This window comes from Mirounga angustirostris, unplaced genomic scaffold, assembly GCF_029215605.1.
Source record: "Mirounga angustirostris isolate CCGP_5_RB_7025 unplaced genomic scaffold, mMirAng1.0.hap1 SCAF_9, whole genome shotgun sequence".
Classification (NCBI taxonomy): domain Eukaryota; kingdom Metazoa; phylum Chordata; class Mammalia; order Carnivora; family Phocidae; genus Mirounga; species Mirounga angustirostris.
Genome location: NW_026991717.1, coordinates 113,057,755 through 113,076,676, shown reverse-complemented (window position 1 = coordinate 113,076,676; position 18,922 = coordinate 113,057,755). Strand labels below are relative to the sequence as shown.

The 18,922-nt window shown below is 55.7% G+C and overlaps 2 protein-coding genes across 3 annotated transcripts in view; one reads left to right on the top strand and one right to left on the bottom strand.

The window, feature by feature from the left end:
* The window catches only part of PLEKHD1 (pleckstrin homology and coiled-coil domain containing D1), a 31,405-nt gene extending 16,257 nt beyond the window's left edge, over positions 1–15,148 (bottom strand). The window contains exons 1-5 of one of the 2 annotated variants that reach the window (XM_045901090.3): positions 14,741–15,148; positions 2,598–2,691; positions 2,166–2,255; positions 1,859–1,935; positions 898–989 (exon numbers count right to left, since the gene is read on the bottom strand). In XM_045901090.3, coding sequence (XP_045757046.1) covers positions 898–989; positions 1,859–1,935; positions 2,166–2,255; positions 2,598–2,691; positions 14,741–14,889 — 502 coding nt within the window. In that variant the 5' untranslated portion in view covers positions 14,890–15,148. The remainder of the gene's footprint in view (positions 1–897; positions 990–1,858; positions 1,936–2,165; positions 2,256–2,597; positions 2,692–14,740) is intronic. The other variant, XM_064571248.1, reaches the window with a different exon arrangement.
* Positions 4,759–5,466, top strand: LOC123862004 (hsc70-interacting protein-like). The gene has a single exon (XM_064569710.1). The coding sequence runs from the start codon at positions 4,759–4,761 to the stop codon at positions 5,464–5,466; it is 708 nt and encodes a 235-aa protein (XP_064425780.1).
* Positions 15,149–18,922: the final 3,774 nt, after the last annotated feature.

The following is an 18,922-nucleotide window of genomic DNA, read 5'->3' as shown; positions in this document are numbered from 1 at the left end:
CCCTGCCATGCCCGGGCCGGCCAGGGGGCTGAGCCAGCTCCTGGGGCTGGAAGCTGCCGTGCTGGCCTCAGCCGCCGCCCTCCTTTCTGCTTGCTCTGTGCATTCACAAGACAAGGGTGGCCTCATCTTCAGAAGCTCAGGTGGGGGTCTGCACCCTAGAAGTGCTGTTAATTGTGCTGCTCCCCAGACCACCGCCCCTCTGCACTAGTGTCTGGCAGGTGGGGGAGGGCAGGCCCTGGGGGGACAGGCAGAGCGGAACCAGTGCTGAGGCCCCAAGTGTCTAAGGAGGTGTCAGGGGAGAGGATCCGAGGTAAAGGATCAAACTCCCAGTCTCACCTTCTTTCCCAACAGAGCATGCTTGCCCGCCAGTCAGGGGCATAGGGTCAGGTGTAAAGCGGGCTGGCAGGTGGGAGTTATTAGGGGCAAATCCAGGACCTGGGGACCCAGGGCAGGATAATTTCAACTCCGTTTATGGGGCCCATACTGTGTGCCGGACACAACAGCTTTCAGGCATGTTCTCATTTCCCCTGACCCCCCTGCCACCTCTAAACGCTAGGGACTATTCTCGTTTCCATTTTAAGGATGAGGACATCGAGGCTTACCGGGGCTACACTTCCTGGAGACACACAGCTGACAGAGAAGTGGCAAAGCTGCGGCCAGAGCCCAGGCTCCCGGCCACCAGGTCCCCCTGCCTTCTGTCATGCCGGCCAAAAGGACACAGGTTACACAGTCAAAGCCTCTAGGCTTCGGGCTGATCTATGGCTCCCTGTAGCCCACCAAGCCCCATCCCAGATTCTCCCCTTCCTGGGCCGTCCACCAAGCCCCGGCTCTAACCCTTGGCCCCAAAGTGCTTGCTACCTAGGGAGCCTCAGCTTCCAGTCCATCCCTCTAGCCAACCTAAATACTCCTGCTTTTCCTTGGCCAACTGCAGCCCCTGGGCCTCCAGGCTTTTGATCATGGCTTCTCCCAGCTGGGCATTCTTCCAAGTCCTGGGGAGGGAGGGCAGATGGGACAGAGAAGAGAAGAAGAAAGAAACACAAAATTGTTACAACAGAAGAGTGGTGGAGAAGGAGACTGCGCATGGTTTGTGCTCGCCCATCCTGTCTCTTCCAGAATCCCAGCCCCATTCACTCTGGCACCCTTGGCTCTAGGCATGCCACCAGCATCGATCGGTTACAGTCCCTGGAGGCTGGCCCGGGCTGCAAAGTGGGCCACGGCAGACGGGGCCAGCAGCACTTGCGGAGCAGGGAAGAGATTGCTTCCCAGGCTGCCTTCCACACCACTGTAGGCCACTCCTGGGCACAAGGCCTGGCGGCCGCGCGCTCACTATCATTTGTTGAACTGAAAGCATGACCCAACTTGAACAGGCAGGTGCCAGGACAGGGGTTTACATATAAATGGACCGTGCTGGGCTGGAGGTTTCCATGATCTGGACTCTGATTTACAAAGCACCAGCTCCTTTCTGCACTAGGATTCACTGTGGGCCTGGGGAAGTGAGATGGGTGTTGGGAGGCAGCCGAATCCCCCTAGCAATGCTGGATTTGCTCCCAAGAGTTAGAGACAAGTGGTGTCCACGTCTGCCACCTGTGACTCCAGACAGGCCAAGCTCGCTGTGCTCAAAGCCCACTTAGCAGACCCCTCACAGATGCTCTAAATCTGGCCTGGCCTTTCTTCCCCACCCTAACCAACGTCCACAGCGCTGTTTTCAAGGAGGCCCAGCCATTTTTCTCCCCACCCTGTCCTTTCTTGGTGTCCTCAGTGCCCACCAGGATCCTAGCAGAGAGGCAAGGAGATCAGGGTGAACCCAGCCCATAACCATTCCCTTTCTGGACCTGCCCCCCTGCCTATGAGCACTTACACCTTCCCGGACTCCTGTAGCATCTCCAGCCACTGGGTCTGCTCAAACTCGGACTCGGCAGCCAGCAAGATGTTGCCCTGCCAGGAAGAAGAGTCCCAGGTGTTCCTGAGAGGAGGCCACTCCCGGGATGTCAGAGGCCATCCACAGGGCCCTCCAGGCCCAGCTCTGCTCCTCCATCACACATCCCTAGGACACTGAACCCTCCCAAGCCAGGCCGCTGGAGGGGCTGCCCCCAGGGAGCCTGGAGGTCCCCCAGAGAGGCTGGTCTGCCCTGCCGAGTCCAGGCTGAGGGGAGAGCTTTACTCACATGGAAGTCCTGGTGGGAGATTTTCATGGCATAGGGCATGCTGGGTTCTTCCTTGGCCTCCACCAGGCAGCCTCCCAGGGGGATGACGCCCTGGGAAAAAACCAGAACAGGCAGCCCCCACCCCGCCCAGGTCACTCAAGGCCTCTGGGAGCCCTCAGCCAAAGCCAGGTCCTGCCAAGGGCCTCAAGCTGGGAGCCAGACCAGAACCAACTCCCAGAAGGAAGAGGAAGGGCTGGGGCAGGCTCTGGGGCACAGGAGGGTGGGGGCCCAGCCCAGGAGAGCAGGGAGTCTTGTGTCCCAGGAAAGATTTGTTCTCCAGACCCTGCTAGACCAGAGCAAGAAAAGACACGGTCTTCTACCCTTACAGGATACCCTCCCCCGTTGTCCCCATGAGGCCCTCCCCACTGTGGCCCTGAGGGGAGGCTGCCTCACCTTAGGATGTATATTGAAGTATTTATTGCTTTCAAAGTTCTTTTTTTCGCTCTCAGAGTAGTAAAGAAGAAAGCTCTCTTTGATGATGAAAAACCTAGAGTGGGTGGTGGGGAAGAAGGGGCAACCAGGAGGGAAGGGGTGAGGTTTCTTGGGACAGTAAGAAGGCCTTGGAGGTCCTGAACTCACATGGAGAGCCCATGGGGACACCAGCTCATGACTCATCCTCACCAGCTCACATTCCCCATCTGGGCAAAGACCTCAGCTGGACAGCCACCTGCTGCCTTAGGCAGCCTGACCCTTGTGCTGGTGGTCAGCGGAAGTGGGAAGCCCACGACTGGCCTCTGGGTCTGGCCAACTCCATCCTGCCACACTGGCACCCTCAGCACAGGAGGGCACCTGTAGTCCTTCCCCTCTAGTATCTTCCCCCCCTTGAGCCATAGCTCCAGTCCCATAGGGTCTACCGCAGGGGTGGGGTGGGGCGGGTGGGGGAAGAGGGAAAGAAGAAAGTTTTCCTCGTTTCTGCCTCTCAGCCTCTCTGCTCTAGGAGAACGCAGAGCCTAGGGAGGACTCCCTCCTCACTAAGAGACTGTGCAAGATTCCAAGATGGGTCTTCTGACAAGTGATCATGAAACTGGCAATTGGATAGAATGTGGATACCAGGCTGGTGAGGCCAGGCCCACCGCCTACATGTGACACCTGCATTCCCTTTTGTCTGAGAGCTCCATGGCCTCCTTCTGGGACCACATCGAACTCAGGATTCCTGGGACCTGGATGCTTCCTGGTTGTTGTGCAGCCAGCCGCCTGGTGCCAACACGCGGAGCCCTTGGACCCACTCCGTGGGCTCTCATAGGACTAATGATTGGAGCCGACCAGAATAGGACACCAAGTACCCTCCAGGACAAGATCCAACCAGGCCTCGAAGCCCTGAGGCTCAGGAACACCCCGAATGGCCGGCTTCTCGCTCCCAGGGCCCAGGATCGGGGGAGCTGGAAGCAGTGGGTGCTGGAGCCCGGCTCAGATAGGCTGGCGACCGCGGGCCGTGTGACTCTCCCCTCTGCTCTGCGTTCGGTAGCATCGTGTTGGTAGCTTGATACAAGTCACAGTGGGAGCACTCACACCCTGAAAACCACCAAATGCTACAAACAGGGCTCCACCCAACACTCCCCCCCGCCCCCCCGAGAGAGCCGATTGTTAGCCATTTACCAGCGCACTACTGATTGGAAGGCCACTCTCGTGAGGGTTTCAAAAAAATTGCTGGGGCACCATGAAGTCAGTGACTCTCTGAAGATCCACCAGCCACATGATCTTTCCTCAGGCCACAGCTGCGGGGGGAGGGTCCCCGGGACGGCCCACAGCTGCCACCGCACCTCCCCCAGGAAAGAGAAGCTCCGCTTTGTCCTGTGGTGTGAGCCCCAGGCCAACCCCTGTGCTTTATTTGCACCGACCCTCTTGGCCCAGCCAGATACCGAATGCCGCTGTGGACGTCCTGCTAATGCCCTCCTCCTCCAGGCCTCTCTGCCCCTGAGGGAGGAAAGGACACTTAAATACCACTCTGCAGAGATGCAGGGACATTCTGGGCCCTCCAGCACCTGACCCCTGCCCATCTTCTCGGCTTTCCCACCGCTTCTGCCCTGCAGCCTCTCTGTCCGAGCCAACACTGACCTCACCACCCCCCACCTCACTACATTTTGCACAGTCCTGCAAAGGAGGTTGTGCAGTCCTCCCTGAAAAGCCCTGCCTGTTGCATTTCATCTGGCTGCACCCTTCCTTGGTGACCAGCCCAGCCCTCAGTGCCATCCGAGCTCCTCCTGCCCTTGCTGACTGGGCCATGCGCTTGGCACTAGCACCAATATGCCCATGTGTTCATCTTGTCCTGAGGGGATGCTGGGCTCCTGGGGGGCAGGCCCCTGCCCTCTCTGATCCACAGGCCAAGGGAGATGTCCCCTGCCCGTTTTAAAGAAACTTTGCAGAGTACTTAAGAACACAGGCTTTGGCCACACGATCACGCTGAGCTAGTACCCGGGCCTGGAATCAGGCCGCAACCTGAGCCGCGCCTGCCGCCTGCCACCACCTCTGGACCACGGACCCCCACAAAGTGAGCGAGCTTCGGGCCTTCGTGAAAATATGTAAGCAGGATCCGAGCGTTCTGCACACCGAGGAAATGCGCTTCCTACGGGAGTGGATGGAGAGCATTGGGGGTAAAATACCACCTACCGCTCATAAAACTAAATCAGAAGACACTATCAAGGAGGAAAAAACAGATAGTAAGAAGGCGGAGGAAAACATAAAGACAGATGAACCATCAAGTGAGGAACGTGATCTAGAAATTGACAATGAAAGTGTGATTGAACCAGATATTGATGCCCCTCAAGAAATGGGAGATGAAAATGTAGAGATAACCAAGGAAATGATGGATCAGGCAAATGATAAAAAAGTGGCTGTCATTGATGCCCTAAATGATGGTGAACTAAAAAGCCCCCTTGACTTGTTCACAGATGCCATCAAACTGAATCCTCGCTTGGCCAGTCTGTCTGCCGAGAGAGCCCGTGTCTTCATCAAATTACAGAAGCCAAATGCTGCCATTCGAGACTGTGACAGAACTATTGAAATAAATCCTGATTCAGCTCAGCCTTATAAGTGGCGAGGGAAAGCACACAGACTTCTGGGCCGTTGGGAAGAAGCGGCGCATGATCTTGCCCTTGCTTGTAAACTGGATTACGATGAAGATGCTAGTGCAGTGCTGAAAGAAGTTCAACCGAGGGCCCAGAAAATTGCTGAACATCAGAGAAAGTATGAGCGAAAACGTGAAGAGCGAGAGATCAAAGAAAGACTAGAAAGGGTTGGGCGCCTGGGTGGCTCAGTCGGTTAAGCGTCTGCCTTCAGCTCAGGTCATGATCCCAGGGTCCTGGGATCGAGCCCCGCATCGGGCTCCCTGCTCGGCGGGAAGTCTGCTTCTCCCTTTCCCACTCCCCCTGCTTGTGTTCCCTCTTTCTCTGTTGAAAAATAAATAAAATCTTAAAAAAAAGGGTTAAGAAGGCTCGGGAAGAACATGAGAGAGCCCAAAAGGAGGAAGAAGCCAGATGACAATCAGGAGCTCAGTATGGCTCTTTCCCAGGTGGCTTTCCTGGGGGAATGCCTGGTAATTTTCCTGGAGGAATGCCTGGAATGGCAGGGGGGATGCCTGGAATGGCAGGAATGCCTGGGTTCAATGAAATTCTTAGTGATCCAGAGGTTCTCACAGCCATGCAGGATCCCGAAGTTAGGGTGGCCTTCTAGGATGTGGCCCAGAACCCAGTGAATATGTCAAAATATCAGAGCAATCCAAAGGTTATGAATCTCATCAGTAAATTGTCAGCCAAATTTGGAGGTCAAGCATAATGCCCTTCTGACAAATAAAGCCCTTGCTGAAGGAAAAGCAATGATACCTAATGGATGTCGCAATAATACAAACCAGTGTACCTCTGACCTTCTCATGAAGAAAGCTGGGGTGCTGTGAAGAGAATCCCTACCCTTCTGCCCCACATGCAACTGGAACATTCTATAGTGGTTTGCTATTAGGGTATTCATTCAGATAATGTTTTCCTACTAGGAATTACAAACTTTAAACACTTTTTAAACCTTAAAAATATTTAAAAACATATTAAAAGGGTGTGTTAGTCCCTACATTTTTCTTTACTAATCATTTCAGTTTTTTTCCTTTGGATTAATTCGGCAAGGAAGATACTTCAGTGTGGAAGATTTATTGCTCAGTTTGAGTGAAATAAAGGTTTATTAGTGGGAGGCAAATATAGGGGAAAAAAAAAAAAGAACACAGGCTTTGACATCAGATAGACATGCCATTTCCCAGCTGGGGGACTGTAGCTCACCTCTCTGAGCATCAGTTTATTTACCTGTAGAATGGGGATGATAACACCTACCTCAGAACAGTTGAACAGTTTAAGAGGCTATTTACCCCATCTCTGGTATTTTGTTATGGGAGCCTAACAAAGACAAATAGCTTCTTGCATTCCTGACACTTCTGGAGTCCCCTCTACACTGAGGGTAAAGCATTGTGCCAGGGACTTAGTTGGGGAGGAGGGGTAACAGGCAGATGATCACTGGACACAATGAGCAGGGAGACAACAGGGGCCCTGGAGTCGAACAATCCCCACCCCTCAAGCCATGGTCTCAGGCAAGCTCCCAGCCTTGCTGAGCCTCCCTTGCAAAACTTCTCTATAAAATGACGGGTGCAAATATCTGTCTCTTGGGGCTGCTGTGAAGATTCATTGCTGAGCTCCTGTTGTATACCAGGCACTGTTCTCGGTGCTAGGGAGAGAACGGTGGGCAAGAGAGACACATATTCCCGTCCCCACAGAGCTTACACTTGAGTGAGTGTGTGGCATGGCGAGGCGGACAGTAAATAAATAAGATTTATTTATTACCAGATGCTAATAAATGCTAGGGGGAAAATAAAGCAGGAGAAGTAAGGGGGTGGGCGGGGGGAGGTTTTGCTATCAAACACGGTGGTCAGGGAGAGCCTGATTACGAAGGTGACATTTGAGAAGATGCTCCCGGCACAGGAGCCCCAGGGGCAAAGGCCCTGAGAAGCGTGCCGGGCTCTGGAAGGAACTGGAAGGAACTGCGAGGCTTGCAGCATCGCTGCAGCAGGACCCGATAATAGGGCACATGAAGGGCCCACACACCATGCATGCCAAGCCCAGCCTCGTTCCAGCTGTGCTCAGCTGGGTTTGCGGGGGGAGTGAAGGTCAAGGGAGAGGAGCCTGAACCTGGGAGCATGAACCTGGAGGAGGAGGGCGACTCCCCAGCTGGCAGGGATGAGTACTGCCCAAAAAAGGGCACATTTGGCCAGCACACTTCCAGGTCCCAAGGAGCCACCTTTACTCATAAACCTGTCTCAGTGACAGCCCCCTGCTCCAGCTGATGATGCTCAGCCTCCTCTCAGCAGGTGGGGGCCCAGGACCTGAGTGCCCCTGCACAGAAGGACACTTCTTCCTATCCCTTTCTTCAAAATCCCCTTGCTCCCTGACACTCTCATTCTGACTGCAAGCCAGGGGCATCTCCTTCTGTGCCCTGCGGAGTTGGCGGGCTATGCCAGGGCTGGAGATGATCCCCATTATTTAGCTGTTCTCATGTGTTGGCTCCCCTGCTGAGTGTTGTAAGTGTACCCGAGTATTTGATCGATGTCACAATCCTGGAAGGCAGGACTTTTGTTCCCACTTTACGGATGAGGAAACTGAGGCCTAGAGTTGAAATAACGCGTGCAAAGTCACACAGCTAGGGCAGAGGTGGGGCTGGGATTGGAACCCGCAGACCACAGTCCCTGCTCTTACTTCCCACACCACCCCGCCTTCGGAGCCGCTTCCATTCATGCCAGCATCGTGCAGGGAACCACCAGGCCAGAGGCAGGAGGTACCGAGGCTGGGGAGCCACGGGTCAGAGCTCTGCCACTTAACAGCTGTGTGGCCAGGGCAAGTCACCTGATCTCTCCAGGCCTCAGGTCCAAGTGTGACTGAGGACAATAATAGTAGCTACATCTCTTAGGGTTGTTGGGATGAGTAAATGAGTTTGTTCACATAAAGACGTAGCATATTGTGACACATGGTAAATATTCAATAAACGCTTACTTGTATTACTGCTGTTATTATTTATTATGATCAGGTTCAGTGTCTACGGCAGCCTGCCCTAGCCTCCGTTCCCATTGGCCCTCCCCTAGCTCCTACTGGCAGCAGGCCTGGGCTCCAGCCCAGCCGGCCAGCCCCTGTCCTCCAAGCACCAGGCACCTCCCTCCTGTCTGAAGCCCACCCTTCCATCCCGGGCCAACTTCAGGCCTGGGAGGAGCTTTGTAGCCCCAGGCCTCTCATCATCAGCCCCACTAGTCGCCCGACTAGGCCGGGGAGGGGGCAGCCCAGAGCATGTGGGTGAGGGGAGGGGTCTGTTAAGGCCACGGCCTCCTCTCTCAGGCCTAAAGGATGGTATTCCGCACGTCCAGCTGAAGGAGCATTTGCAAGGTGCCAAGACGCTCACTTTGGTAAGTGTTTCATTGGCATTATCTTTATAAATCTCTCACAGTGACTCTAAGAGATGGAGGTATTTGTGGTTCTGGATCCTGGTGAGTTAACGGAGGCACACGGAGATTAAGAAGCGAGTGAGTGGCGGACTTGGAAGTCGGCTCGGTCCACTGACACAGCTCACGTTCTCGACTGCTGTGCTCTGTGATGCCCAGTCCTCCTCATCACTACGCCTGATTTCGTGGTCCTTCCTGGTCCCTCCTGCCCTGCAATGACTGTTTGTCTTCCTAGAACTCATCCCGGCAGAGTGACGGCAAGCTCCCGGTCAGCTCAGGTCAGGGAGCATTAAGGAATCACCAGGTATGGCCAAGTCCTCAGTGCGGCTCTGGGGCTTGATGACTCCCTGCCCTCGAGGAGCTTAGAGTCAGATACAGGAGAGATGGGGTAGAAATCAATCCTTTAAAAAATAGTTAATGCTTATCGAGCTTCTCCTTTGTGCCAGGCAACATCATTAGGTGTGTTAACTCGCTCCTTACGTGATCAAGGTGAGGTAGCTGGAGTGCGAGAAGTTAAGTAATATGCCCTAGATCACACAGCTGGTAGGAGGGGGAGCTGGGATGATTAGAAAGCACCAGGGTGTCCTGTACATTGCAAATACCGGCGTATCCTGGAACACCGTACAGCACGCGGCTAAAGGCTGACGCTGCAAGTTTTATGAGGTATGAGAAGAGTGAGGGCCGGGAGGAGTGATGGTTTAGGTGTCCAGCCAAGGGGATTCTCTGAGAGGAGGTGACAACTGAGCAGGATTTTGAAGGATGAATAATAGTATCTCAGGAATCTGGGAGCAAGCCAAAGGGGAAGATGCGTTCCAGACAGAAGGAACAGCACATGTAAAGAATCATGTGTTCAAGGTTATCAAAACATGTCTGGTATTACCGGCAGAGGAGTGGAGAAAAGGGATAGGCAGTGGTGTGGGGGAGGGGCGGTAGGGGGTGAGTGAAGGTCAAAAGAGAAGCAGGAACCAGAGCAGGGTGAGGCTGCTTCTTGCTGATGAGGGCAGCTGCCGGCTTAGGTGACGGGGTGGACACCAGTGCCATCCAACACGAACAAGGGAACTCGGGAGGGGGTTCCTAAACTTTGCCTCCACCTTTTACTCCCCTCCTTGGTGCTCTGAACGCAACAAGGGCTCAGCCAGAGCCTGATGGCCAACACTGGCCTCATGATCAATCCCGCTGGAATCGAGAGAACAGGCAGCATGCTTAGACCCACAGGTACCTTCGAAGTTGGGCAGGTCCTGTTTAAGAAAGGGATCCACTCTGCTGAGCTCCTTCCTCTCTGGAGAGGCAAAAGCCAAGTTTGGGAGTCGGGGCGGAAAGGGCCTTGGAACACGGAGCGAGAGAAAGTTGGAGTCAGGGGAAATTCGCCGTGGGGAGGAGGGTTGATGGGAGAGTGCAGAGGAGAGAGAAGATGTGAAAGTCTGGGTCCTACAGTGTCAAGAGCCGGTGGTGAACAATCCCGTCTCCGGGGATGGCAAGAGGGGGTATCTGGGAGGCTTGGGAAAACAGGAGCCAGCATTCAATGAGACAGTGTTCACACTTCTGTGATTTAAATGCCTCTTCCACCATTTTCATTGCCAAACCTGCTCTTCGGCATAGCCTACTAGACCCACAAATACCTTGTGTGAGAGGCGGGTGTGTCCCTGTGGCGGTGGGGAGGGAGGACCCGGGAGACGGAGGGATGAGCTGAGTTCTTGCAACGAGGACCACCTACAGCGGACAGCACAGTAATCCATAAACAAGGAAACAAGTTTTCAGAGCCTCTTGAGGATTACCAGAAGCCCTGGTGCAGGTTTGAATTTCCTCAGGACGTGGGATTACACCTTGAGTCAGTTATAACTTACTCTCGAGAGGGCAGCGAGAACCCCGTGGACAGGTGAGCTCCCCACGGGTTACACTTCCCAAGAAGGCAGATAGCCAGCCTGGCCACCCCTTCTTCCCCAGGCACAAGCTTCCAGAATAGGACCAGCACCCCTTCTCCCTTATCCCTGGGCCTCTCAGGCACTGAGAACAGCTGTGTGGGGTTTGGGGCCAGGTAAATCCTAGAGCCGGGGAAGGGCAGCTTGTCAGAAGTGTCCTTTTTTCAGAAGTGACAGAAGGAAGATAGAAATGACACAGCCCCCAGTGTATGTCCCTTTCTGTTCACGCCGGGGGCCTGGTAGGCTCAGGGGATGCTCATCCTGGCCTATGTGTGGTGTTAGGTCTGACATGGGAGGTCAGCAGGAATCCTAGCTGTGAAGGGCACTCCCGATGACAAGCTGGAGTTTATGCAGATATCATCAAGTCCGAGGGACTTTTTACAAATGGTAGTGCAATTCTTCAAGCAACACAGTAAAGACAAGGTTAATATGTAAAACAGAGCAGAGTGCAGAGGCACTGGGTGAAGTGGGTAGAGCCTGAGAGCCCCACTCTGTTGTGGTACAGTCAAGAAACCTCTAGAGTCCTCCATGAGACACAGCTGAAGAACCACAGTGCGATCCACCTCCATTCTGGCGGCCAGGGAGGTGCGATGCTGCCGGCCTTGGCCTGGCGCACGCAGCTGGTCCCGGCGCTCAGCGCCTGCCTCCGAGCCTAGCTTTGCTTTCCCGCACGGCCAGAGCCACTCTCAAAGGAAGCTGCTGTTATTTCCAAGGCCCGAACTGCCTGCTTGTGTCCTGCTTGAGGTCTGACCCCTAGTCCTGTGAGACTCATTTTCAAACAGGACGTCAACAGCCACGAGGGCCAGCTCCTGGGCTTGGGGGGCGAGGGAAGTATGGCTTGTTCGCGTTGTTAACTCACTGCACTTCAGAAGGCTTAGTTGCCGTGAATCATCATATTCCTGCAGTGAAGCCTGAATTAATGAGCGTTATTTCATTGTTTGGCTGTGAGATTATACCCATCCCCTTAACCTAAGGACTCAGGGCAACCTTGATGCCAGCACCTCAAAAGGGGCAGGGGGAACGAACAGAAGGATCTGGGGAGCTCCCTCAGCTGCCACCTGGCCCCTCCCAGCACGCTGTCATGCTGGAAGAAGTCTGAAGAACACAAGTTGATGGTAAGAAGAAGAGTCTGCAGGCACCTTCCAGCTGGGATAAAACAGGGAGTTATGCTCCAGCTGTGCAGAGTTCTGTGTAAGCCAGAAAGTGACACAAATCCCAGGGTCACAAGAGGCTGAGCCTGGTGCGTGGAGGTGACATGCTAGGCTCTTCCCCTCAGCCCTGGGGGACAGCTTGGTGTTGCGATGTCATCTCTGTGAAACAGTACTCGGGGCCACAGATGAAACTCCCAGACCCTTCGCTCCCTGAGGCACGGCCCCCCTGGGCAGCTTACATGGGGGGAAGGAGGGCCCAGGAGGAGTGTAGAAGGCTTGGGAAGCAGCAAGAATTGGCTGGGCCCTCCTCACCGGGGGCTCCGGCCTCCGCCTTTGTTCAGAAGGGTCTGGGAGAGGGATTAGAGGCTGGGGAGAGGATTGAACCCTGGGAGAGCTGGCCTGCCTGTGGGACCAGCCCTGAGGCAACTGACCCTGGCTGAGGCTGAGGTGCTCTCGGCGCCTTTCCTCCTTGTCTCTAGGCTGCTGGGTCTTTGCCAACAGCCTCTGCATCTCCACTGCCCACGGACGAGGGAGGAGGCAGCCCAGGCCTGCCTCTGCAGAGCGATCCATGCCCTCCCCAAGCCTTCCTGTGGCCGCTAATTAGCTGAAGTCCAGACTCCATTTCACAAATGGGGAACTGGGGCCCAGGGGGCCCTGCCAGGAAGCAAGAGGGGGCTAAGGTTAGCATCATGCCTTCCCCACCCCCAAATGGCGGGTGGGCTGTTAGTTATTTCCTGAACCCCAGGGGAGGGGGACTCTTTGTAAGGTGGCAGCTCCAGAATTCCTATAAAAGAAGGGAACAGAGGTGACAGTCTCCTCAGAAGGAGGCTGGAGGACTTGACCTGAAGCTGTATTTGCAGAGCGCACACTGTTCTGAATGAGATTGGATGGTTTCTGGAGTGGCTATGGGGGCTGCTGATGGAGAGTATGGGGTGGGGGGGAGCTAAAGCCTCCCAGCCTCTGTTGGCTCCCCCATTGTGCTTTGAGCCGGGAGCCTTTGCCCCTGACACTTCATAGCCCTGAAATCACCTGTGGGTACAGGGCCCGGGGCCCCACCACTGTAGGTAAGGGGCCCCAGGTGATAGATCCTGGGGTTCACAGGCCCCTAGTATTTACTAGGGATGTGGTCAGGTGCAAGTGGCTGGCAAGAAGAGTCCTGGAGGGGGCGCCTGGGTGGCTCAGATGGTTAAGCGTCTGCCTTCGGCTCAGGTCATGATCCTAGGGTCCTGGGATCGAGTTCCGCATCGGGCTCCCTGCTCCTTGGGAGCCTGCTTCTCTCTCTCTGTCTCTCATGAATAAATAAATAAAATCTTAAAAAAAAAAAAAAAAAAAAGAAGAGTCCTGGAGGACAAGACCCAGACTCAGGCCGAGGACGGCAGGCAGCCAGACCCAGTGGGGCGGGAGCAGTGGCTGCCTGGAGCAGCTGAGGCAGAAGAGAGGGGCGTGGGGGCACTTTGCTAATGGTACTTGAATTTACAAGCAGCCTTCCCCCTCCCCTCCGCCACCAGGGTGCCCTGCTAGAGACCAGGCTCCTCCTGCCCTCAGGAACTGCATCTTAGACAGCCAACCCAGGAAGCCCCTCGCAAGATGCCCTCCACGCTGCCCTAGGCCTCCATTTAAGGGATGAGAGAGAAGTTTAACTTTGGAGGAATGCAAGAACCTATATCCCATTCAATCCCAGAGAGAAACCTGGCAGAACCAACAAAGGTAGGTGGAACCAGCTCTGTAAACCGTGAAACACCCTCCATGGATCCTTTTGTTCTATGGTCTTGTAGAAATATGAAGTTATTCACCAAAATAGAACATCAGAACCCACCACTGCCACATCTCTGTGATCTGTGGTCCTGGAAGTATCTGAGGCCCTGCTCCAGGACAGACGCAGAGTGGGATGGGAAAGAGCATTTAGACACACTCCTCGTTTCTTGGCAAGGTCACACCTTCAGGGAGAGGCTGGGTCAGGGTCTGAGCTCTATCGACCATTCTAATAGCAAATCTCAGAACTGAGATTGGCTTGAGGGTGGAAACTGTCCAGATGATGATCCATTGCTCCTGCAGCCAGCACAGGGAGCTTCCTGCAAGTTCAGGGCTGTGAGCCATTCCTCCAATACCTTCCTCCAGTAAGAAGCCCCTTCCTCCAGTACCTCCTGGGCCCCTTTATAAGTGGAAAGTGGCTACTGCCTGACATCTGGGGAGTCCCCTCTCAGTTGGGGACAGGGAAACTGGCACTGAAAGCCAGGGCTGGGGCTACTCTGACCCTCTTCAGCACCCCTTCCTACAAATCAATCCCTGGGACAGGACCAATCCATTCCCTCCCCTGCCCCCTCAGCCTCCCCCCATCTCCACCCCAGCTCAGTCTCTCCTCTCAGGCTTCTGTGCCAGAAGCACTGGAGACTCTTCCCTAAGGCTCAGGTTCTTTAAAAATTAGTTCGAGGGACAGTTGGAGGGGTTGCCAACATTATTCCACCAGGAGCGGGCACAGACCCTTCCTGACCCTTCCTCCCTCTCCTGGCCTGAGTCAGAAGCACCCCGGGCGGAGCTAGCACAGGGTGAAGTGGGGGAGAGGGGTAGGACACAGGAGCGCCCCCCCTCTAAGCCCGACCCTTGATGCCTGGGAGAGGGGGGCTTGTGGAGATGTTGGAATTGTCCATGGGGCTCCCTCTGCCCGGCAGTCTGGCCCAACCTGACCCAGATGGCGCTTACCACGGCCATGACCTCTCCGGCCCACACCCTACCTCCCCACTCGGACTTAGATGCAATCCATAGAGACTTCCCCACCGCCCCCGGACCAGTGGTACCACCCCAGGTGGACCAGCGCTCTGACAGAGATAGCCCGGGCCCCGGCTGACATCCACATCTTCCAGGGAGAGCCACGGTAGAGTGAAATAGGGCGAGCCCAAGGTCACAAAGGAAGTCAGAGGCAGGACGGTAAGATAGAGGATGGTACGGGGTTTCTTAGGCCCTGGGCTCCCTCCCCAGGCGGTCCTCACCCGGCGCGGGAGGCGCACTCACCGCCGGGACCACTTGGCGGACGGCCTCCCGAAGGGCCGCTTCCACAGCACACCGTAGAGCTGCACTTTGGTGCTGATGTCCAGCGCGTCCGAGTCAGCCTGCTCCAGGGACGGCGAGGGCGACACCGAGTTGGACTTGGACGTGAACATCCTGCCTCGGCGGGGCTGCCCCGGGCCGGGCCCACCCACTCCCCGGGGCCGGCACGGACGCGGGGCTCCGGGCGAGGGCGGGCGCGCGGCGGAAGGCTGCGGGGAGGCGCCGTCGGGGCGCGTTCCAGCTCGCAGAGACGCGGAGCTGCCCGGGCCGGGACCCGCTGCCCGAGAGCGCGCGGGGCGGGGGGCGCGGCGCCGAGGGGACGCGGGGCGCGCAGCCCGCGGCTGGGACTCGCGACTGGGGCGGGCCCGGCGGGAACTCCGCGGGGAGGGCGGCTCAGCCTCCAGCCCGCAGCATCTCCCCCAGCTCCCCGCGACAGCCCCAATTCTGGTGGCCCCGATTGGCTGGGAGGGGCAGGTGAGCTAGCTGGAGGCCGACCGCGAGCGCCAATCAGTGCGGGCGCCGGCTCGGGGGGCCGGGCTCCGTGCGCCCGGAAGGTCCCGGCGGGTCGCTCGGCCCGGGAAGCGGCCGCAGCGCTTCCCCACCCCCACCCCCGGGGCCCCGCTCTACCCGCACCCCCGCACCCTGCACCCCCACCCCTGCTTCCCTCTGGCGTGCGGGCAGGGCCTGCCCCGAGACTGGGAACTCGTGTGCTTTGTGATGGGCTTGGAGGCACTCCTGCAGACACCGACTCGAGCTGGGTAGAGGAGAGCAAGGAGCAAGGGTTTGGTGTCCGACAGCCGGGCTTGGAACCCCAGCGGAGTCCTCAGGCAGCTCCGAGGAGCTGCGGAGAGCCCTGCTTCTCTCACCTGTGAAGCGGGGATGCCAGTGCCTCCTCGGGCTGGGCGCCGGCCAGGAAAGACTTCGGTAAGTGCCCGAGGCGCCCGCCCGGAGAGCGGGCTCCCTGCCCTCCCCGCCCCCCTCGGGTGGGCTTCACTCGGCACCGCCGCCGCCTCGCCGGGATCAGAGTCCTCGTCCCAGAACTTGGCTGTCGGCGCCGGCGCTTGGCACTCCGTGCCGGTCCCCAGCGTCAGCGCAGTTTGCGGCCGTGATTGATCTGCGCGCCTGGCGAGGGCCGCGGGGGGCCCGGCGTTCCATCCGCTTGGGCTCCTCTCCGCCTCGGCTCCAGGTGACCGGCTCGCCTCCGAGCCCCTGGGGACCGCGGGCGCAAAGGCAGTGTTACCCCGCCGCCCGCCGGCTCCGCTCCGAAGCAGGGGAGTGAGTTTGCGCAGTGAGAGGCAGCCCGCCGGGCCACACTGCAGTCACCCTGCCCCGGGCTGAGGAGCCACGTCTGTGCCCTTGAGAAAGCCCCTTTCCCCCCTCAGGGCCTCGGATTCCTCCTGTGTGCGAGAGAGGAGTCGGATTGGAACAAGTTTGCAAATGGGCCGCCTAAGAGCCAAATCGGTTTATAGATATACTGTATTAATTTGCCCAAGTAAAAAAATGAGGTGTAATTATTACAGGATAAAATGCACAGATCTTGGGCGCCTGGGTGGCTCAGTTGGTTAAGCGACTGCCTTCGGCTCAGGTCATGATCCTGGAGTCCCGGGATCGAGTCCTGCATCGGACTACCTGCTCAGCAGGGAGTCTGCTTCTCCCTCTCCCACTCCCCCCTCTCGTGCTCTTTCTCTCTCTCACTCTCTCTCTCTCTCAAATAAATAAATAAAATCTTTAAAAAAAAATGCACAGATCTTAAGTATTTATCTGACGAAGTTTGTTAATTGTATACGCAGAGTAACCACCAGCCAAAACAAGATGCAGAACATTTCCAGCACCCCAGAAAGATCCCACCTGTCCAGTCAACTGCCACCCCTCTCCCCCTCCCAAGCAACTGCTTTCTCTTACCAACATTTACACACCTTGTAAAATTTTTTTAAATTTTACTGCCTAAAATGGCATTCTTTACAGACCCACCACCCTCCATATTGTCCTTTGCTCAGCTTGCTATGCTCGTTTATTAACTGCCTGGCTCCTCCCTGTAGGCATTTGAGTTTGTGATCCTCACTAGATACTCCCTGAGGCCTTCCCAGGTCTAACATTCCAGGAGCCTGGTTAAGAAGGGGTCTCCCAAAGGGCTCCCACACCCTTCCCCTAATGAACTCTGGAGTTCCCAGGCCTAGGCTGCATCCCCTGGTGTGCTCACTATCCAAAGGGGCCCATCTGAATTCCCTTGTGCCCCTCCTGGCTCACACCCCTGCAGAAACACGTCAGGTCCAGCCTGAACACAGGGCCCAGGGCCTGGGGCCCCCGGGTGGGAAGAGACAGGACTGGGAAGAGGACGGCAGCCCGTGCGTGGATAGAGTGCAAAGTGGACATCTCACGCGCTTCGGGGCTCTTTTGGACACGTGTTCTGAGGCATGGAAAATGTCCCACTTGGGGAGTCTTGCTTTACCCAGGTGGAAGCTAGGAAACTTGTGTTAGAAGCCTGTGGTGTGGCGTTCATGGGTCAGGGGATCTAGGACAGGTCCTGGAGATGCAGGTGACAAACATGAAGAAAAAAGCTTGCATAGGCATCAGTGTGGCCGGCGAAGGTGGTTCCAGGAGCCTGTGACTGGGGGTGAGGTGCGGCTGCGAGATTGGGTCCCCCAGGCAGCAAGCAGTGGCCACAGGGGCTCCAGTGGCCGTCCCGGGCAGGGGACACGCAGACCTCAGCATCAAGTGCTCTGTGGTGACAGCAGCTTTGTCGTCAGCAGGCTTCCGCAGCATGATGTTGGGCAGCATTCCTGGAAGCTTTACCTCTGTCAGGCCTAGTTCTCTAGCCCTGCCAATGTCCTTTTAATATATTAATTCCTTTTCTGCTTAATCAGGTCAGGACCCGCTTTGGCTGCTTGTGAAGGACTAGTGCTGAGCTCATGAGCTGTAGGAGGGAGAAAGGCAGGATACCTGGAATCATTTTTTTTTTTTTAAAGATTTTATTTATTTATTTGCGAGAGAGAGAATGAGAGAGAGCACGAGAGGGAGGAGGGTCAGAGGGAGAAGCGGACTCCCCGCCGAGCAGGGAGCCCGATGCGGGACTCGATCCCGGAACTCCAGGATCATGACCTGAGCCGAAGGCAGTCGCCTAACCAACTGAGCCACCCAGGCGCCCTACCTGGAATCATTCTTAAGGAAACGCTTCCCAAGGGCAGAACAAGCCCGGATGGTTCCTAGGAAAGGTGTGGTGTCTTTAATGGAAGAACTAGAGCACACGTTTCTTCGGGGGTGAAGAGAAACTAATCTTTGCCCATCCCCTCTACACACAGGACACCTGACCAGCCCGTAATGGTGGTTGAGGCAGGGTGGAAAGACCAGAGGCAAACAGCATGAGTTTGGTGGACCGCTAGATACACAAGTGGCTTCCGCTTCCCTCAACTAAGCAGCCCGGATAATACCAAGTGAGCTTTGGGAGAAGCCGTTTCTGCTTCCATTGTGTTCTCTACCCTCGCTGGTGGGAGTGCCGAATGCCAGGCAGATAGTTCTGAGGAAGACAAAACAAGCTGGGGTCAATCCAGTGCCCTGGACCGAGCGTGGGCCGCTGCTGCTCAATCTTATCAGGACCTGGGTGAGATCAGTCAAGGGCAGACACTCAGGGTCCTGCATGCCCTGCACGCTCAGACCTAGAGCTGATGTTCTAAGTAGCTTGTTTACATCCTCTCCATTTCATTGAAGTTTTGAAACAGTCTCAGTGAGATACATATTATTTTTCATTCTCCAGGTGAGTAAAATGAAGTTCAAGAAGGTTGTCTACTACTCCCCTAGTCATTTCTGGAGCATGATAGGCCCTCAAATATGTGTAGAATGAGGGAAGTGACAGGAATATACATTTTCTTTTTCTTTGGCTTTTATTTTTTTCCTCAGCTTTAGTGAGGCATGACTGACATAAATATTTAGATTGTACAACATTTATTAAGGTGCACAACATGATTTAATACATGTATATATTGGGAAATGCTTACCATAATCAAGTTAATAGTTACCATTTTGTGTGTGTGCCTGTGTGTGGTGAGAACCCTTCAGATCTACTCTCTTAGCAAATTTCGAGGATACAATACAGTATTATTAACTATAGACACCATGCTGTACACTGGATCTCCAGAACTTCCTCATTTT

Excerpts from the sequence above, each read along its gene's own strand:
- LOC123862004 (XM_064569710.1), top strand. The coding sequence starts at position 4,759 with ATGCGCTTCCTACGGGAGTGGATGGAGAGCATTGGGGGTAAAATACCA.